The sequence below is a fragment of the Epinephelus moara genome, chromosome 3 (genome assembly GCF_006386435.1).
Source record: "Epinephelus moara isolate mb chromosome 3, YSFRI_EMoa_1.0, whole genome shotgun sequence".
Lineage (NCBI taxonomy): Eukaryota > Metazoa > Chordata > Actinopteri > Perciformes > Serranidae > Epinephelus > Epinephelus moara.
This window is the reverse complement of record NC_065508.1, coordinates 13847761-13863383: the sequence shown is the minus strand read 5'-3', so window position 1 is coordinate 13863383 and position 15623 is coordinate 13847761. Positions and strand designations below refer to the sequence as shown.

The 15623-nt window shown below is 41.7% G+C and overlaps 1 protein-coding gene across 5 annotated transcripts in view; it reads right to left on the bottom strand.

Moving 5' to 3' along the window:
- Window positions 1-1084: 1084 nt before the first annotated feature.
- dclk1a (doublecortin-like kinase 1a) overlaps window positions 1085-15623 on the bottom strand; it is a 65936-nt gene continuing 51397 nt past the window's right edge. For 4 of the 5 annotated variants that reach the window (XM_050040701.1, XM_050040704.1, XM_050040702.1 and 1 more), the window contains 10 exons: window positions 11874-11955; window positions 10401-10573; window positions 9989-10108; window positions 6959-7105; window positions 6185-6318; window positions 5353-5430; window positions 5165-5261; window positions 4989-5069; window positions 4777-4890; window positions 1085-2823 (listed from right to left, as the gene is read on the bottom strand). In XM_050040701.1, coding sequence (XP_049896658.1) covers window positions 2536-2823; window positions 4777-4890; window positions 4989-5069; window positions 5165-5261; window positions 5353-5430; window positions 6185-6318; window positions 6959-7105; window positions 9989-10108; window positions 10401-10573; window positions 11874-11955 — 1314 coding nt within the window. In that variant the 3' untranslated portion in view covers window positions 1085-2535. Of the gene's footprint in view, window positions 2824-4573; window positions 4648-4776; window positions 4891-4988; window positions 5070-5164; window positions 5262-5352; window positions 5431-6184; window positions 6319-6958; window positions 7106-9988; window positions 10109-10400; window positions 10574-11873; window positions 11956-15623 lie in introns of all 5 variants that reach the window. The other variant, XM_050040705.1, reaches the window with a different exon arrangement.

Below are 15623 nucleotides of genomic sequence, written 5' to 3'. Positions count from 1 at the left end.
TGTGATAAAATTCATATGTTGAGCACCTGCCCCTATCAGATACAGGAAATGTTGGATCCTACGTCTTTGGCTTCTGCTTTTGTGGGATTCATAACAACACCTACTGTATCAAGTGCCCCTCTAGTCAAGTACCACCCCTGCAGATAACAGTTAACAATAGCAAAAAAAGAACTGTGGGAGGATGTGTATTTATCTGGCAGGACAAATTTACAATGAAATAAATTTGTATGCAGCAAAGTCAGAGATATGGGAATCCTTGGTGGTCCATCGCCACAGGAAATGAGTACTGCATGTCTCTGTTAGAGTTTTAAAACCAACTAAACACATTAAAACACATTAAGGTTCTACAAAAGACAATTTGTTTTTGAAACATATTTTAATTATTACTGTTATTATTGACAGACCATTGTTGAACAGAGGTACAGGTATTGGTATTGCAACAGATTGTAATACTGTGGTGCAGCTGTGAGAGCACTTTGGTAAACCACATGTGCCCAAGTGCTGGAGTGAATGGATTTCAACAGCACGACAAGTTCATACTGATCTGGTCAATATGGCGGCACATTACTGTATATGTGTGGCGATGAGAATAAATACAGAAACTTACAGACAAGTGTGACGACTGCAGGGAGATCATCTGTTAAAAAAAAAAGAAAGAAAGAAAAAAGAAAAAGAAGGAAATCGCTCTGCACTTCTCTCACTCCTCTGGCTTCTTCTCTCTGTTATCTCACAATGGTTACTGGAAATCCATTTACAGGAAGTGACATCATTCCCAGTGTCTGACAATAAGCAGAGATGGTGTTCTCTTCCTCTTCTCTAGATTTGTCTGTGTAGATCCGTCCAGGTGGTTCAATGTCAGGTCGAAATGGTCCTCTTAAACTCATCTGCATTGTCTCTTTTCGACCTGATGATCTCCTCTAGATTATTTTTTCTTTGCTGTTACACATGTATGACTGTTTTTTGTGTGTGTTTTTTTTACAGTTCTCATAGACTTACTACTAGTAAAGAAATATACTGTATTGTGAACTATCAAAATAAATGAAATTATGTTATTTACATAACATATAAACGATACTTCATCACGAAACCGTTTTTTTTTTTTTTAATATAAGAATAGGCTACTGTATGTCTGTCATGCTTTCATCTGAATAAATGAAGCCATGAATGAGGTTGTACAGAGCTGAAATAAATCATTGTCCATTCTTTTAACTGTACTGCCTTCAAAGAGTGCTGCTGGTTCTCCGGTATCCATACTGTCATTCTCTGTTCGACTGCACCTAGAGTGCAGTACTTTGTGCAAATAGGCAGCCCTCATAAACGGCTAATTGTATACATTTCCCACCTTAAACATTTCTTCAGTGGTACACCTCAGCTGCAACAATTATACCTTTCTTTACTGCTGGAATATTTGGATGAAATATGCCTTTAGTGTTGGAAAAAAAAAATGTAAACAAGGCTTCAAATGTGTACATGAGCATCACAAAATATCAAGATTATTATGATATCAATTCAGAATGACTGTGAAACTGTGTGTATTGAGGAAAAAATGTTGAGTTTGCTACACAAGCACCCGAATACTGCTGAATTTCGTGTATCGAGATGTCATGAATGAAGCAGCTGATAAAATTACAAGGAGAGATCGAACGCACCATTATTGTCTTAATAGCAGTCTGTGTAAAATGTAAACTGTAATACTGCAATCCAACATTACAGGAAGGCAACGCCAAAACTGTGTGGAGCACAGAATTAGAGCACAAGTGCTGTCTTTGATCATTTGTCTGTGTTTTTTTTTTCTATGAACACTGTATTTAACACATTTGTAAGAAAAAAATTCCTCTCACTACACACTGTCGCTCTCGTTTTCTCATGTACAGTAGCCTACTTCAACAATTCTTACCTCTACTTCTACACACTTTTCCATTATTCTCGTTCCCGAGCTCATAGCACAAGTCAACAAAAACGTATCCTTTATGAAAAAGGGAAAATACATATAAAAAATGCAGTGAATAAAGAATGACTAAATAAGGTTCAATAAAACATGAACATTGGTCCATATTCTCATATTGCCTTGTAGAGCTGCTCCACCAGGAAGTTTCCATGTTGAGCCCGGATCATCACTGAAGGGAAACCATACCGTCGCCCTTTCTCGCTCCTTGAGCTCTGCAACATGTGCTCAGATGAGAGAACGTTAAAAATAAATAAATAAAACGTCTTTCCCCTCATTCTGCTTTTTCCGTCTTCCTCATGTTCTCTGTTTCGTGTTGCCTCTTCAGTCTTTCTCCCAACCTCTCTACCCTAATTTTCCTCTATCCACCCTTTGATCGATCTCTCCTCCAGGTTTGGAAAGATGGATTCAGGGCAGCTAAAAGTTCTCTCTGATTTTTTTTTTTTTGTTTCCCCTGTTCACCCGCAGCCTTAGAGACTGTGGGGAATCTGATGTCTCCTCTTCCTCCTCCTCCACATAGAGGGAGGAGCTGGATGAGGATTTTCCCTCCTCACTTCTTCCTCCTCCTCCTCCTCCCATCCGCCTCCTGTCTAGAAGGGTGAGTTGGGGGAGTAGGCGATACTGGCTGAGCTGATGGAGATGTCATCAGAGTCAGATGGGAGGCTGGGGCTCGGGGAAGGGTCAGAGCAAGTGTCAGGGGTCAGAGAGGGAGGGGCCATGGGCAGGCCAGGGAGGCAACTGGGAGGCTCCGCCCGTAGTGTTTTAGTTGTTGATGTTGTTACTGTTGTCATCGTAGGCATCATCTGCAAAGGCAGCGGCTTCACATCCGGGTGGCGTCCTCGTCTGAGAACCTGCCCCTCCTTATCAAGAGGGGTGGCCTGAATGAGGAAGAAACACAAGGTCGTAATGATTAGATCCTCTGATGCAGGGGTCCAGTAGCAAAGTGGATGAAATCCAGTATGGAGGACCAGGAGAGCCTTCATTAAAGTCCGGGTAAAAATATGTGCTCTGTCATACCACTGAAAAATGTGTTATTAACCACCCAGCCAAATTTTAATGATTAAAAAAATTATGGATTGCAGGTCAGGTTGGGTCAGGTCATTGATGCATGTTTTTGCAGACTGGCTCTTGTAGCGGGTTGGATGGGTTTGGATATTAATAACAGCCAATAGCTAGCTAGTAGACAGTAAGCTGTGGTTGCTGTGGCAATTGATCGGGGCTGGGGGAGAACCACTAGTGTTATGCACTCTAGTGCTGATATACTATTGGGGCCCACCCAAAAAGTTCATAACACAAAAATAGGCAAAAACAGTTTTGTGGTCTGACTCCACATTTCAGCGCTAGCTTACATTCTTTTCATATGTTTCCAGCAGATATTTTCTAGCATATAGAGACAAATCTCTGATTTTAATTTACCAGGACTTTAAGTTATTATTTGATATTTAATTGGACAGTCAGAATTTAAGAGGGATTAACAAATGCAAAAATATTAAGCTAATAAAAGGATCAATAAACAACTAAAAAAAATCTGTGAAAAGTTTACAAAAAAAATCTGTTGATGCTTAAATTAAAAGTGAAATAAATCAATTCAACATCTCAGCTCTGAAAGGTCCTGTGTGTAGGGCATCTATTGGCAGAAATGGTATATTCATAAATAAGTTTTCATTAGTTTATAATCACCTGAAGAAAAGAATCACTGTGTTTTCGTTACCTTAGAATGAGCCGTTTATTTCTACATACTGAGCGTGTTGTTCTACAGTAGCCCAAAACAGACAAACACTGGTTCTTGATGGGGCCATCTGCATATTTGTGACAGCAACCACTTCTTCTACATGCTTAGCACATGGGAGAAGTTGCAGTTCTGCAACCTCACCACTAGATGTCACTAAAGCCTACACACTGGATCTTTAAATTATTTTTAATTAGATTTTTTAGCTAGATGAATACATTAAATGACGAATTTGGTATTCATTTATTAAAGTATATTATTAATTCCTCTTGTCAGTGTCTGTAAATCTCGATCAATTAATTCATAACAAGAAAACGTGACCCTCCAAGTCCTCCATAAATCAGCGGTGGATAAAGTCACACAACAGGAGCCATGGGAGCTGAACAGCAAGCTCAGGTATTAATGGAGGCAGCCAGGTAGGGAGCATGACATCGATCAAAGAAAAATCACTGAAATTGACTGTGACAGGCAAGGGAACAGGGTTATTTTTTTGGAAGGCGACATTCTCAAAGAAACTGTGTAAACAGAAAGTGAGGGAAAACATTCACAGGGGTAATTTTAAGGGTAACCTGCACTTCTTTATTCACACACGCACAAATCCAGGAGACACTGATACACAGTGACAAGGCTGTAGCAAAAGACAGGCGACAACGATGCATGTGCTGCGTGAAATGTGTGTTTACATCGAGCGAGGGATGAAAGGGGGGGAAGCAAAAAGCCAAGCACAAAGACCACAGAGCAAGGACGACATGAAGCTGTCAAAGCAGCACAGCAGCAGCCAGTCAGCGGGGCCGCACGCAGGCAGCAATTTCAGAGACACTTTTTTTTTTGCTTTGTTTTGATTTCGCACTGGTTTTTGACCATCTACTCGGTTGTGTCTCTATGGAAACCTGGCGTACCTTATCCAGTACATGGCCGGGTGCTGGTAGAAATCCAACGACCCAGATCTCTGCATAGAAAAGCTGTCATCCAACTGAACACAAAGAGAAACCAGCACAATCAATCTAAAGACCAGTTCACTTAAAAACAGAACAAGTTAAAAAGAGAGTTTCTAACAATCCGACAGACCAGTTGGTTTATGGGTACTGTAGTTTCTACTTACAGAAATGACTGAAACTCCTGCAGTGGTGTCGTTGCCTTTCGGACTGGTGTTGAAGTGCTTCTTTATCTTGCCTGCTACTGACAACTGATGATCGTTCTCACATAGACCCTCATCCTGTATCAAGCAAGGATAGAAGAGAAAAAAATGACTTTAGCGCTTTTGGTAAAATATTGCCACTCAATAAACGTGAGCTACATTAACACTGTACTTACAGTAACCCAAGGGTGCTCTAGCACCTGGAGGGCTGTGTATCTCTGATCCACCTCCACCTCCAGCATGGATCGAATCAGCTCCTTCAGCAGCAAACAAACATCGGTGAGTCAAGTCAATTTCCTCCAACATGTGGACGTACAAACAGATCATGTCCTTACATACACAGACATCTCACCTTGGCTGTCTCTGAAACGTTGTCCCAGTACGGAAGAGGGAATTCTAGCTGTCCCATTAGTATCTGGTCAAAAAGCACTTCCTGATCGTCACTGCTCCTGTAAAAGAAACATTTTCACATGATTGCGTCCATATATTAAAGTGACAGTGAAATTTAATTTGGTGGAGTAGCTCTTGCTGTTAGCTTACCCTCGGAAGGGTGGGAAACCACACAGCAGGATGTAGGTGATGACTCCAGCTGCCCAGATGTCCACCTTAAGGCCATAACTGCAGGAAGACAGAGAAATATGATGACTTAGGCAAAGATAAAGAAAAAAAATTTAACATGCAGAGCAGCATTGTTCCTCTTAACAAGGGCATAGGTTTTGTTTCTACATTGCAGGGGACACATATATGGGTTTGAGAATCCTCTGCCAGAAAAGTTTGGGTGATAAACAATTTTCTGCATTCTGGTGAATTTTGATGCACCAATTTGTGCCTTTTCTGTTTCAATTTATGGTGAGGATGTCTTTAATTTTGTCAGAATAAAAGTCCTCTGCTAGTTTCATGTTGTTCTTGAGAGGGATGTGTCCCCCTGTGTCCCCTCTGAAATCTAAATTCATTCATTCATCTCCCGTAACCGCTTATCCTGTTAGGGGTCGCAGGGGGGCTGGAGCCTATCCCAGCTGACATTGGGTGAGAGGCGGGGTACATCCTGGACAAGTTGCCAGACTATCACAGGGCTGACACATAGAGACAGACAACCATTCAAGCTCACATTCACACCTACGGCCAATTTAGAGTCACCAATTAACCTGCATGTCTTTGGACTGTGGGAGGAAGCCGGAGTACCCAGAGAAAACCCACGTTAACTCGGGGAGAGAATGCGAACTCCCTCTTGCTGTGAAGCGACAATGCTAACCAATGCTAACCATGATCTGAAATCTACACATCTATGCCAAAATTTCTTCGCAAATTTTTTTTTTTTTCATCTGTAATTTGCAGCTGCATTAAGCCATGATTTTGCGACTGAAGCTCTTACCCTGTTTCTGCGATGATTTCAGGTGCTACATATGTCGGGGTCCCGCAGACAGTGTAGAGGGGTCCGTCCACCACAGTCGCCAAACCAAAGTCTCCTAGTTTCAGGCTTTTGCTGCCATCTGCATGCTCGTACACCTAAAAACATACAACATTCAAATTGTTCAGTTTTTGTTTCAGTGTCCCTGGGTCACATTGGTGTGGGGGGTTGGAGTTGGTCTGCTACAGTATCACTAGGGGGCATCAAAGTCTGAAATAATCAAATACTACACATAGTGGCTTAAAAAAGAGGCACTTTCTGTGACTTCCAATCAGCAACTGCATTGGTGAGGAAGTAGTTCAGTGTGCTGTGCATGTTTATGTGTGTAATAGAGGGTTGGCCGAAATAAGAGCAGCTCTTTATGATATAGTATGACTTCAGTTCAGATGTTTCAGCGTCTTTCAACTCTTTGTTTTGGATTCATCACATGTAACTGTGTGACTCTGGTTGGTAGACACAGCAAAGGGGGGGATGAAGAGCAGCAGTTGGGGAAAGAGGGTGAAGACAGCGAAGAGGTTGATAGAAGGGAGAAGGAGGGAGGGATGGCACATAAGAGGGAGGCTGGAGAAGGAGTGTGCGGGAGGTGTGAGGGCAGCAGGGATGAGTCATCTCGCTCCTCTGTGAGAGTCCAGAGTGAGTGATATTACTTCACCGTTCATTCAGAAAGGAGGGAGGCTACACTGCGGCAAGTTACATGACTGTGTACACAGTACGCAGAACCACTCGGCGTGAACTCACCAGCAGGTTTTCTGGTTTGATGTCTCTGTGCACAATGTTGAGGCTGTGGAGGTATTTGATGGCGTTGGCCAGATTGTAGAGCATGCCGCTGGCGTCTCTCTCTGTGTACCTGTTGGCAGAGGTGATGGCGTCGAACAGATCTCCCCCCTGCGGACAAATCACAATAGACAGGTGTGTTGTCAGTTTTAGAGACAGGAGTCTTTGTTTGGCGTTTTAACACACAAAACCCGACGGCTTCACCTCCAAGTTTTCACAGTTGCTCATCTTTTCTGCTGAGAAGAGTTTTCGGCGAGAAAGTTGATTTAGTAGGGAGGGTTTTCGTCTGCTCAGCAGCTGGAGGGGTAAACTGTGTCCTCATTCCTCACCTAGGTTGAAACATCTCCTCCTCCCTGTCTTTAATATTTCCCTTTCATTTTAATTTTTTCCTTTAATTCATCTTTTCCTCTTTTCTCGCAGGCTTTTCCTCACTTCTCGTATGTTTGATTCTGTATGAATCTCCCCCTCCTCTTACCTCCCCCTCTCTCTGTCTTTCCCTGAGTGGACTAAGTGGAGCAGAGGCTTAAAATAGGGCTGGATCTCTCTAACTCTCTCTCCCAGCACAGACTCAGACATGCTGTCAGCGTCCGGCCTGCACAGCGACCGTTACTTAAACATGAGCGCTGTCAGCCTCTAACCAGTGTTTGCACTTCTCTACCTCAACTATGTGGTCGAAAGTTCGTGAACACTCAGACATTACACTTCTATGTGATTGATGAACATCTTGTTTCCAAAAGCCTAGACATTAATACACCACTATTAGGGTTTCGACAACATTTTGGAAAAAGGCTGCAGGGACTTTTCTCTTGTTCAGCCACAAGAGCATTAGTGAGGTCAGTCACGGATGTTGGGTGATGAGGCCTGGCTCACAGTTCGTGTCCCAAAGGTGTTACATGGGGTCGAGGTCAGGCCTCTGTACAAGCCAATTAAGTTCTTCCAAAAAGTGTTTCTTTTTGGGCAACACTTTGTCATGTTGACGTCAAAACTACAGAATGAAATATCAAGATTTCCTATAATTAAAACTAAGGGACCTTGCCAAAACAACACCAGACAAAAGGACACAAATACTTTTACATACTATATTTTGTAGAGCGACAATTAATTGATTAGTTGTCAACAATTAAATGAATCGCCAACTATTTTTACTGTGCATTCTGTTCTCAGAACATGTTTTTATTGTCTGTAACAAGGGTATGTACAAAGTTTGGCAAGCAAGCATTTATGTATTCAGCTCCTTATATGTGAAATATTCTGCAGAAGGACTTAAAGTTGCACTCATTGGTTCCTCTCGGCCATTTCGAAGCAGTGTTGCAGGATTTTTGTTCTTAATCTTCTATATGCCAGCGTCATGGTGTATCTTAGCTGGTCTTTGTAATCATGTGTAGTTGCCCTTTTTACATTTTTATGGTTCATTCCTAGTATAAACTAACATACATTTTGGCTTCTCTTTGTGGTAATCTTATTTTGTGTTTTATATTGCTTGTTTTAGAGCTGTATATTTATTCTAAAAATAAACTGCTGCCTGTCTTGGCCAGGACACTCTTGAAAAAGGGATTGTTAATCTTGAGAGGTTTTTCTGGTTAAATAAAGGTTAAATAAAAAAATGAATAATCAGTTATTCAGTGTGAGTAATTTTTCAAAGAAATACAAAAAGGTCAGATTCCAGCCTCTTAAATGTGAAAAATTTTCTAGTTTCTTTACTGCTTTATGACAGTAAACTGAACGTCCTTGGGTTGTGGACAAAACAAGACATTTGTGGACTTTATCTTGGGCTTTGGGAAACACTGATAGATGATTCTCACAATTTTCTGTCATTTTATAGACCAAACAACTAGGTTTGGAAGCTATGAGGGTTTATATTGTGCAATAGCTGAAATGAGTCCACCAGTAGAGACTTGGCAATATCGTTTTTGCCTGGCAAGGTAATGTGTTTTGGGCAGACATGCAGGAGGAGAGTGAAGTTGTAAACACAGAAGCCTGTAACACAAGCTTTTATTTTGAAAGAATTTGAGTTATACTGTAGTTTTGTTTTTAACTCAAGCATTGTCTCATGTGAGGCAGGGGGGGGTTTTTGTATGGAAGTGTGAACTACTTCTCTTTGAAATCACTATTTAATTTCTCCAAAAATATCATAAGAGTTTTTCAGGGATTGCAGTTAGTTACAGTTACGCTAGCTCCAACAACTTGTCGGACCATCACAAAGGGGCGGGGCTTAGCAAAGGGTCAATTGACAGAACATATTACTGTATCGTGATATATATCGTGATACACATATACATTGATAGAAGATTTTCGTCACCGGTACAATTGATCGATTTATCGAGAAAGTAAATAACAGATTAATAAAAATGAAAATAATCATGAGTTGCAGCCCTAATATTCACATCATCTCTCTCTGTCTCTCTCTCTCACTGCTCTTACCCTACGCCTCCCCATTTAATGCATCCATCTGTCTCTCTCCCTCTCTCAGTCCCTGCCACTCTTGCAGAGCCTCTCTCCACCTCATTCATCCACAGCCTCCTCTCGATCCTCCTACTTTGGACACGCTCGCACGTACACGCACTTCTTCCACAGATTGCCTCTCATCTATATTCTGTAGTACTCTACACCACAACACGAACAGATGGATCACATTCCTGCCTCCTGAATTATGCACAAACATTTCTTGACTCGGAGAGGGAGAGAGGATAAAGAATGTGAACACACGAGTGTTTCAGGGCCACGGACGGATACTCTGGATCCCATAGTGTGCGACTGTTTGGAATTCATCATTTGCTTCACTGGCTGAATGTTGCGGCTCTGTCTCTGCTGCTGCTTCTGCCTCCCCGCTCCTCTCTGTCGCTCTCAAGTTGGAGATAATGATCACCAATATAAACAGAGAATGTATCTATCCATTATCCTAGTTGAACAAATATCCCAGCCTGTCCACAACCAGAGGAGATGATGCACAAACAAATAAACATGTAATCACAGTATACAAACATGCCCACACACCTTGACCAGCTCCATGACCAGATAAAGTTCGCTGTAGGTGTCCACCTCCTCTATGAGCAGAACGATGTTTGGATGTTTGACCCTGCGGAGGATGGCAACCTCGTTCTGGATCATGTGCTCCTGGAAACATGAATTAAAAAGCCAAGTGTAAAAAAAACATTAAAGAAATAAAAGAATAACTTAACACATCTCTCCTGTTAGAACTGCGAACTGTTGTTTAGATGTTACGTAGTGTTATTGTCATTAAAACAGTTAACTAGCGTCCAGTCATCTGTGAAGGCGCTACTTTGGTACATGTACTTGAACAGTTTTCAGTAAGCTTCATAAGAAACATTTAACCCAAGCAACAGTATTCCCACTTGAGTGTGTTAGCCTTGCGTAGTATTCTTTTGCCTCTGGAGCCATAGCTTACCTTCCCTCTGCATTTGCCCTTGTTGATGATCTTCAGAGCATACTCCCTGCCTGTGGAGTGCTCCACACATTCCCGGACGACGGCAAAGTTCCCATCGCCTAACATGCGTCCCACCTTGTAGCGGTCTGATATGTAGGATGGCACAGCTGGAACCTCATCGACCAGAACCTCAGCTGCAGGGAGGAAGAACGAGCTTTAGAGCGGCTGAGGGACTTGAGTTTAAACATGTGTGTTTTGATCACTTTTTCCAGGCTGGTAAGGATCCAGTGCATGCACACAGGTAAGTATGGATGTTCATGATGAATCATCTTTACATACTAAAGTTTGTTTCGGAGTTCCACAAGGTTCTGTGCTCGGACCAATTCTATTCACTTTATATATGTTTCCCTTAGGTAACATTATTAGAAATCACTCTGTTACCTTCCAATGTTATGTAGATGATACAAAATTATATCTATTGATAAAGCCCGAAGAAACGGATCAATTAACCAAACTTAAAACCTGCCTTAAAGACATGAAAACCTGGATGAGCTCCAATTTCCTTATTTTAAATTCAGACAGGGGAGTTCTTTCTTATCTGCCATGAGGGTCCAAAGGACAGTGGGATGTTGTATGCTGTAAAGTCCTCTGAGGCAAACTGTGATTTGTGATATAGGGCTTTATAAATAAAATGGAATTAAATTGAACGAAAGAGCCTTGTTAAAGACTAGAGCATTTACTGCCAATAAAAATTCATTAATTGATATTTAACAAGACAAAAAGTTGGGATCTGTAAAAGAATTTGTAAATAAAAATACATTAATAAATGGATAAATGAACTGTAAAGGGACTGATAGATAACACAGTTACTTACAATAATATATTAAAAGTACATTTAAACATAAAGTAGAACCATCATCAGTAACAAATGAATTTTATTTTTCAAACTGAGTTTCAAAGCTATGTTTTTACATCCCAGGGTTGGCATTTTGTCTGCAGAGAGCTCTGAAAATGGTGACCAAGCTGGCAAGTGGAAAAGTAAATACGGAACTACCCTGTAAATTAAATTGCAAATACACGCAATCATTTTCAGTTAAATATGAATCAATTTATTGATTTATCACATTCGAAAAGGTTCTCTGTGTCCTCAAAATGTCAATAAAATCAAAGATGAAATGTCAGATATACACGACTCAACATAAAAGAGTTAGTATTCTTAGTATAACCTTTACAAAATGTACCAACACATAACTGTTTGTGGTGTCGCAGAGTTTCATGGAGTCAGCAGTGGAGAAAGACACCAAAGGAGGGGACAAGTGTGAGAAAACGAGGAGTATGAGAACAGAATGTTCAACACAGAGACAACACAGAGATGGGGGAGAGCGAGAGATGCATCAAAGGTCATGAACATGATTCAGACATGCATGATATTTGCAAGTACACTGCCTTTGCTCACTGACGGACAGATGAGACATTCTTGTAACGTTTCCTCACCTTCAGTAACAGGTCCGTCCCCGTCTTCCACTGAGCTTGAAACTTTAGTGGAAGACAGAGAGGTGGAAGAACCCTGGGACCCCTGCGGAAAGGGAGAGGAGGGGGACAGAGAGCAGGATGGTGATTATTTAAATCTGTATTATTACCCAAAATAGTTTGTAATCCACTTTAAACCAAACAAAACACCACAAGCAGTCCCTTCTGCTACAATCCCAGCCGAAACAAATATACATGTCCAAAAATAGACAAAAGGACATTGTGCGACTCGTCTCATCCCTCAGAACATCCATAAGTCTGTCTTTGTGTTTGCATGTCTGTCTTTTGTATTGTGCTGCCCTGTGTTGTGTGTACACTGTGCTCACAAGAGGAGTCTGAACAGATTTACTTAAGCTACCAAGCTGAATTTAAACCTGGTTACTTAATCAGCAAACCACCTGTGTGTGTCCATGTTGGACAGACAATTGCATCCAAATAAGCTCCTCTCCATTCACAGAAGTTTAAGTCATCCCTGTGTAATTGTACCTTATATTTACTCCTCACTACTCCCTTCAAGAACACCTACAAACACAGGTTTTGGTGACACTAATAAAAGCAGATGAATACCGCCTTTCATGTGGTTGGTGAGTAGGAGGTCATTAAGGGGAAAGAGATGCAGCGTCTGCATCTATCTAAAGACAAAAACTCATTACGCCCTCCACCTCCTAACCTTCTGTCTGGTTGTCATGGAAGCAACGAGGGTGGGGAGTGAGGATCTAGCCGGGACTGTAAATGAGAATCTACCCCTCTCCCATTTCTCCTCCACTCCTGTCCATCTTTCTCCTCTCCTCTCTTCCAAAACCTGTTTCATAACAAATGTTATTGGCTTCAGATTCTTTTGGACAATTTGATAATGTTCAATTTGTCTTCGCAGGCACCTGTCAGGACAGTTAGTCTCTTCATTTGTAAGATGGACATTTTTCTCACTTCCCTTAGCCTCCTCTCCCCTGCATCACAGTCAGACCTGAGGATACAGCAGTGAAAAATCTCTGTGGTTTGGGAGGTTTCCAGTGCTCGAATAAATCCTGGTGCAGGTGCAGCTGGCACATGCAGGCCGGCCAGTGATGGAAGTGGACGCCATTATAATTCCTCTAAAATATAAGCGGAGCCCCCCGGCCCATGTGAATTATTAACAAGTGCAGTTTGCACTGTAAATGGTCTGCAATATGTGTGTGATGCATGGAGCCAATCCACATGTGCGACTGAGGGCAGTGCATCAGCAGTTTGTTGGTGACTAATGTTGTCTAGCTGATACATTTTTGTTTCATCTCTCATTTTAGTGCAGGTGTAGTATTTTCAATACTCTCTCCAGGTGGATTCATACCACACACCAATCAGTCCTGACTCCTTTAGAAGAGATGAGATCTAAAAAGTGCTGCTGAATTGTTATGATAATATCCAAGCAAGCGTTTGGAACAAAGGTGACGTGCAAAGGAGGCCAAATTTGGCATCAGAGAATTTCATTATGGCGTGGTAAAAGTTCACAAAACAAAACTTCTTAAAACTTTAACAATTTAAATCAGATATTACGCATCTAATCTTACAGAGTGTGTTTCCAACGCCAGCGCACACCATTTATTAAACGTAAAAAATGCTTGCTGGGGACTAGAAATAACTCCTCATTTCTCTGGTGTCCGGTCAGACTGTTACAGCCCGGAGAGAAAGAGGAAAAGGCCACCCATCATAATGACTTAGATCTGAAAACTATTTACAGAGCTGAGCTGCCCTATATCTCTGCCCAAGTAACTGTCAGCTCTTTTACTCATCTCTACTGCTGTGACCTGAAAGCCACCCAGGTGAAATGTAGCTGTGAGTCAGGCTGGATTTGGTTTATGTAATGTTGTTTTTGCTCGGGCACTCATCCCGGAACAAGAAAACCCACTTAATACCCATAAAGCCGATGACCCTCCTGTGCTTTATCGGCAAAACATCCTTCTTCTGCTCTTTTATTCTCTCATCCCGGCTCGTATATTTACCTCTCTTGTGCCCTTATCTCACATCCAGCCCTGTCCTTTACTCGCTTTCTCATTTTGGACTCCTATCTCTCTCTTCCTGCCACCGAGGGAAACAAAATACTGTTGCTATGGAAACTGCTCACAGAGAGGAGAGAGGAGAGGCAGCTTATGAGACTTCCAGTGTGGAGACAGAAGCCTATATATGGCCATTTCCTGTCTGCGGGCTGGGAGGTAGGTTCAACCTTCTATGAACATTGTGTCTCTCTTTTCCTGTGTGAAAAACTACGAGACAGACGGAATGACAGAGAGTGAGAAAGAGCCGGGGTAAGGGAAACAAAGAGACGGTAAGAAAGGTGTACGGAGTCTGCTCCATATTGATCATTACATTTGGCAGGAACTGTCTTGTTATTGTTAGACCATCCAGCTTTCTCCCTGTTGCACAACACAACACGCACTATTCCTAGCTCTACATCTCTACACTTTTGCTCTGACTATGACTCATACCACGAAAAAAAAAAAACACACACACACTGACAAACCTTTTACATCATGGCTGGAGCCACTGCTCTTCAAACCCGCAAGGGCAGCGCTCAGCAGCTGAATACTGATCAGCGCATAAATGTGAATTAAACAGGATGTCCATGATTGCCCTTAAACGTGGAGCATCATCTCAGACGTGTAGCAGCAGAAATAATGAAAAGGAAGTGCAGAATTCGGCATTAAAGATGCAACACACATTTACAAACTCAACTTAGGAGTAATGTTAGTCCTGTCCTCGATGACCCTACCTGAATCGGATTACATAACACATCCTAAAGCTGTCTTTCTCTCCGTCCCTCAGGCTGAGAGAGCCAAACCTCCTCTCCAGCAGCATTTCTTGTCACTTTCACTGTCACGCAATATCCAGCAGAAGCAGGATTTATTGGTGTTTGCTTGGACAAAAAAAAAATCTAATAAGATTTGATAGAAACAGGGTACTTTGTTTTGTCCCAAGTTCCCACTCTGCCTCTCATAAGGACACAAGGTACAGGAGATAATATTTCTTGGCTCTTATTTTGGTGTCTAGACAGACAGGAAACATAATCTATTTGACTCTCATCTGAAGAGATCAACAGTGTTTGGGGATTCTGACTTTCTGCTCTGCCAGTTGGACACAAGGAAGTTTTCTAATCACGACCCTTATGGACCACAATCCCGGGGGAATCACGGGAACGTGATTAAATGCTTTAGGGAAAATTAAAAATGGGAGACTTGGGGCTGCCTCAGCCCGAAAACCACATCCAGAACTGACGCAGCAGGACGGGGAAGATGAATACACCTCTGGGATTGAGTGTGTTGTAATCTCTTCTCTGCTCTGTTGAATACAGACTTTGTAAGTCTAACAAAGGAGAAGTGATCATCATCATCACCATAATCATCCTCCAGCTACTGTTTGTTTTTCTGTGAGATGAACATGACGAAGTGCTAATGAACACAAATGAGGAGCACGGGAAGAAAAACGCAAAATGAAAATGAAATGACAATGAATTTAATGATGACATCAACAAATGGAAATTAATACATTAAGCAAAGGAAATACAAACAGAAACAAATGAGCCAAGAAGAGCTGGCGGCCTTACATGACAAAAATCACAGCATATAAATGATGGACCAGGTTATCAAACATAATTTGCCTCTGATAGAGCACACAGTCAGTTTCTATAGTTACATATCTTACATGTATGTAAATGGCAGTGCAAAAAAAGATCCTGAAGCCCTG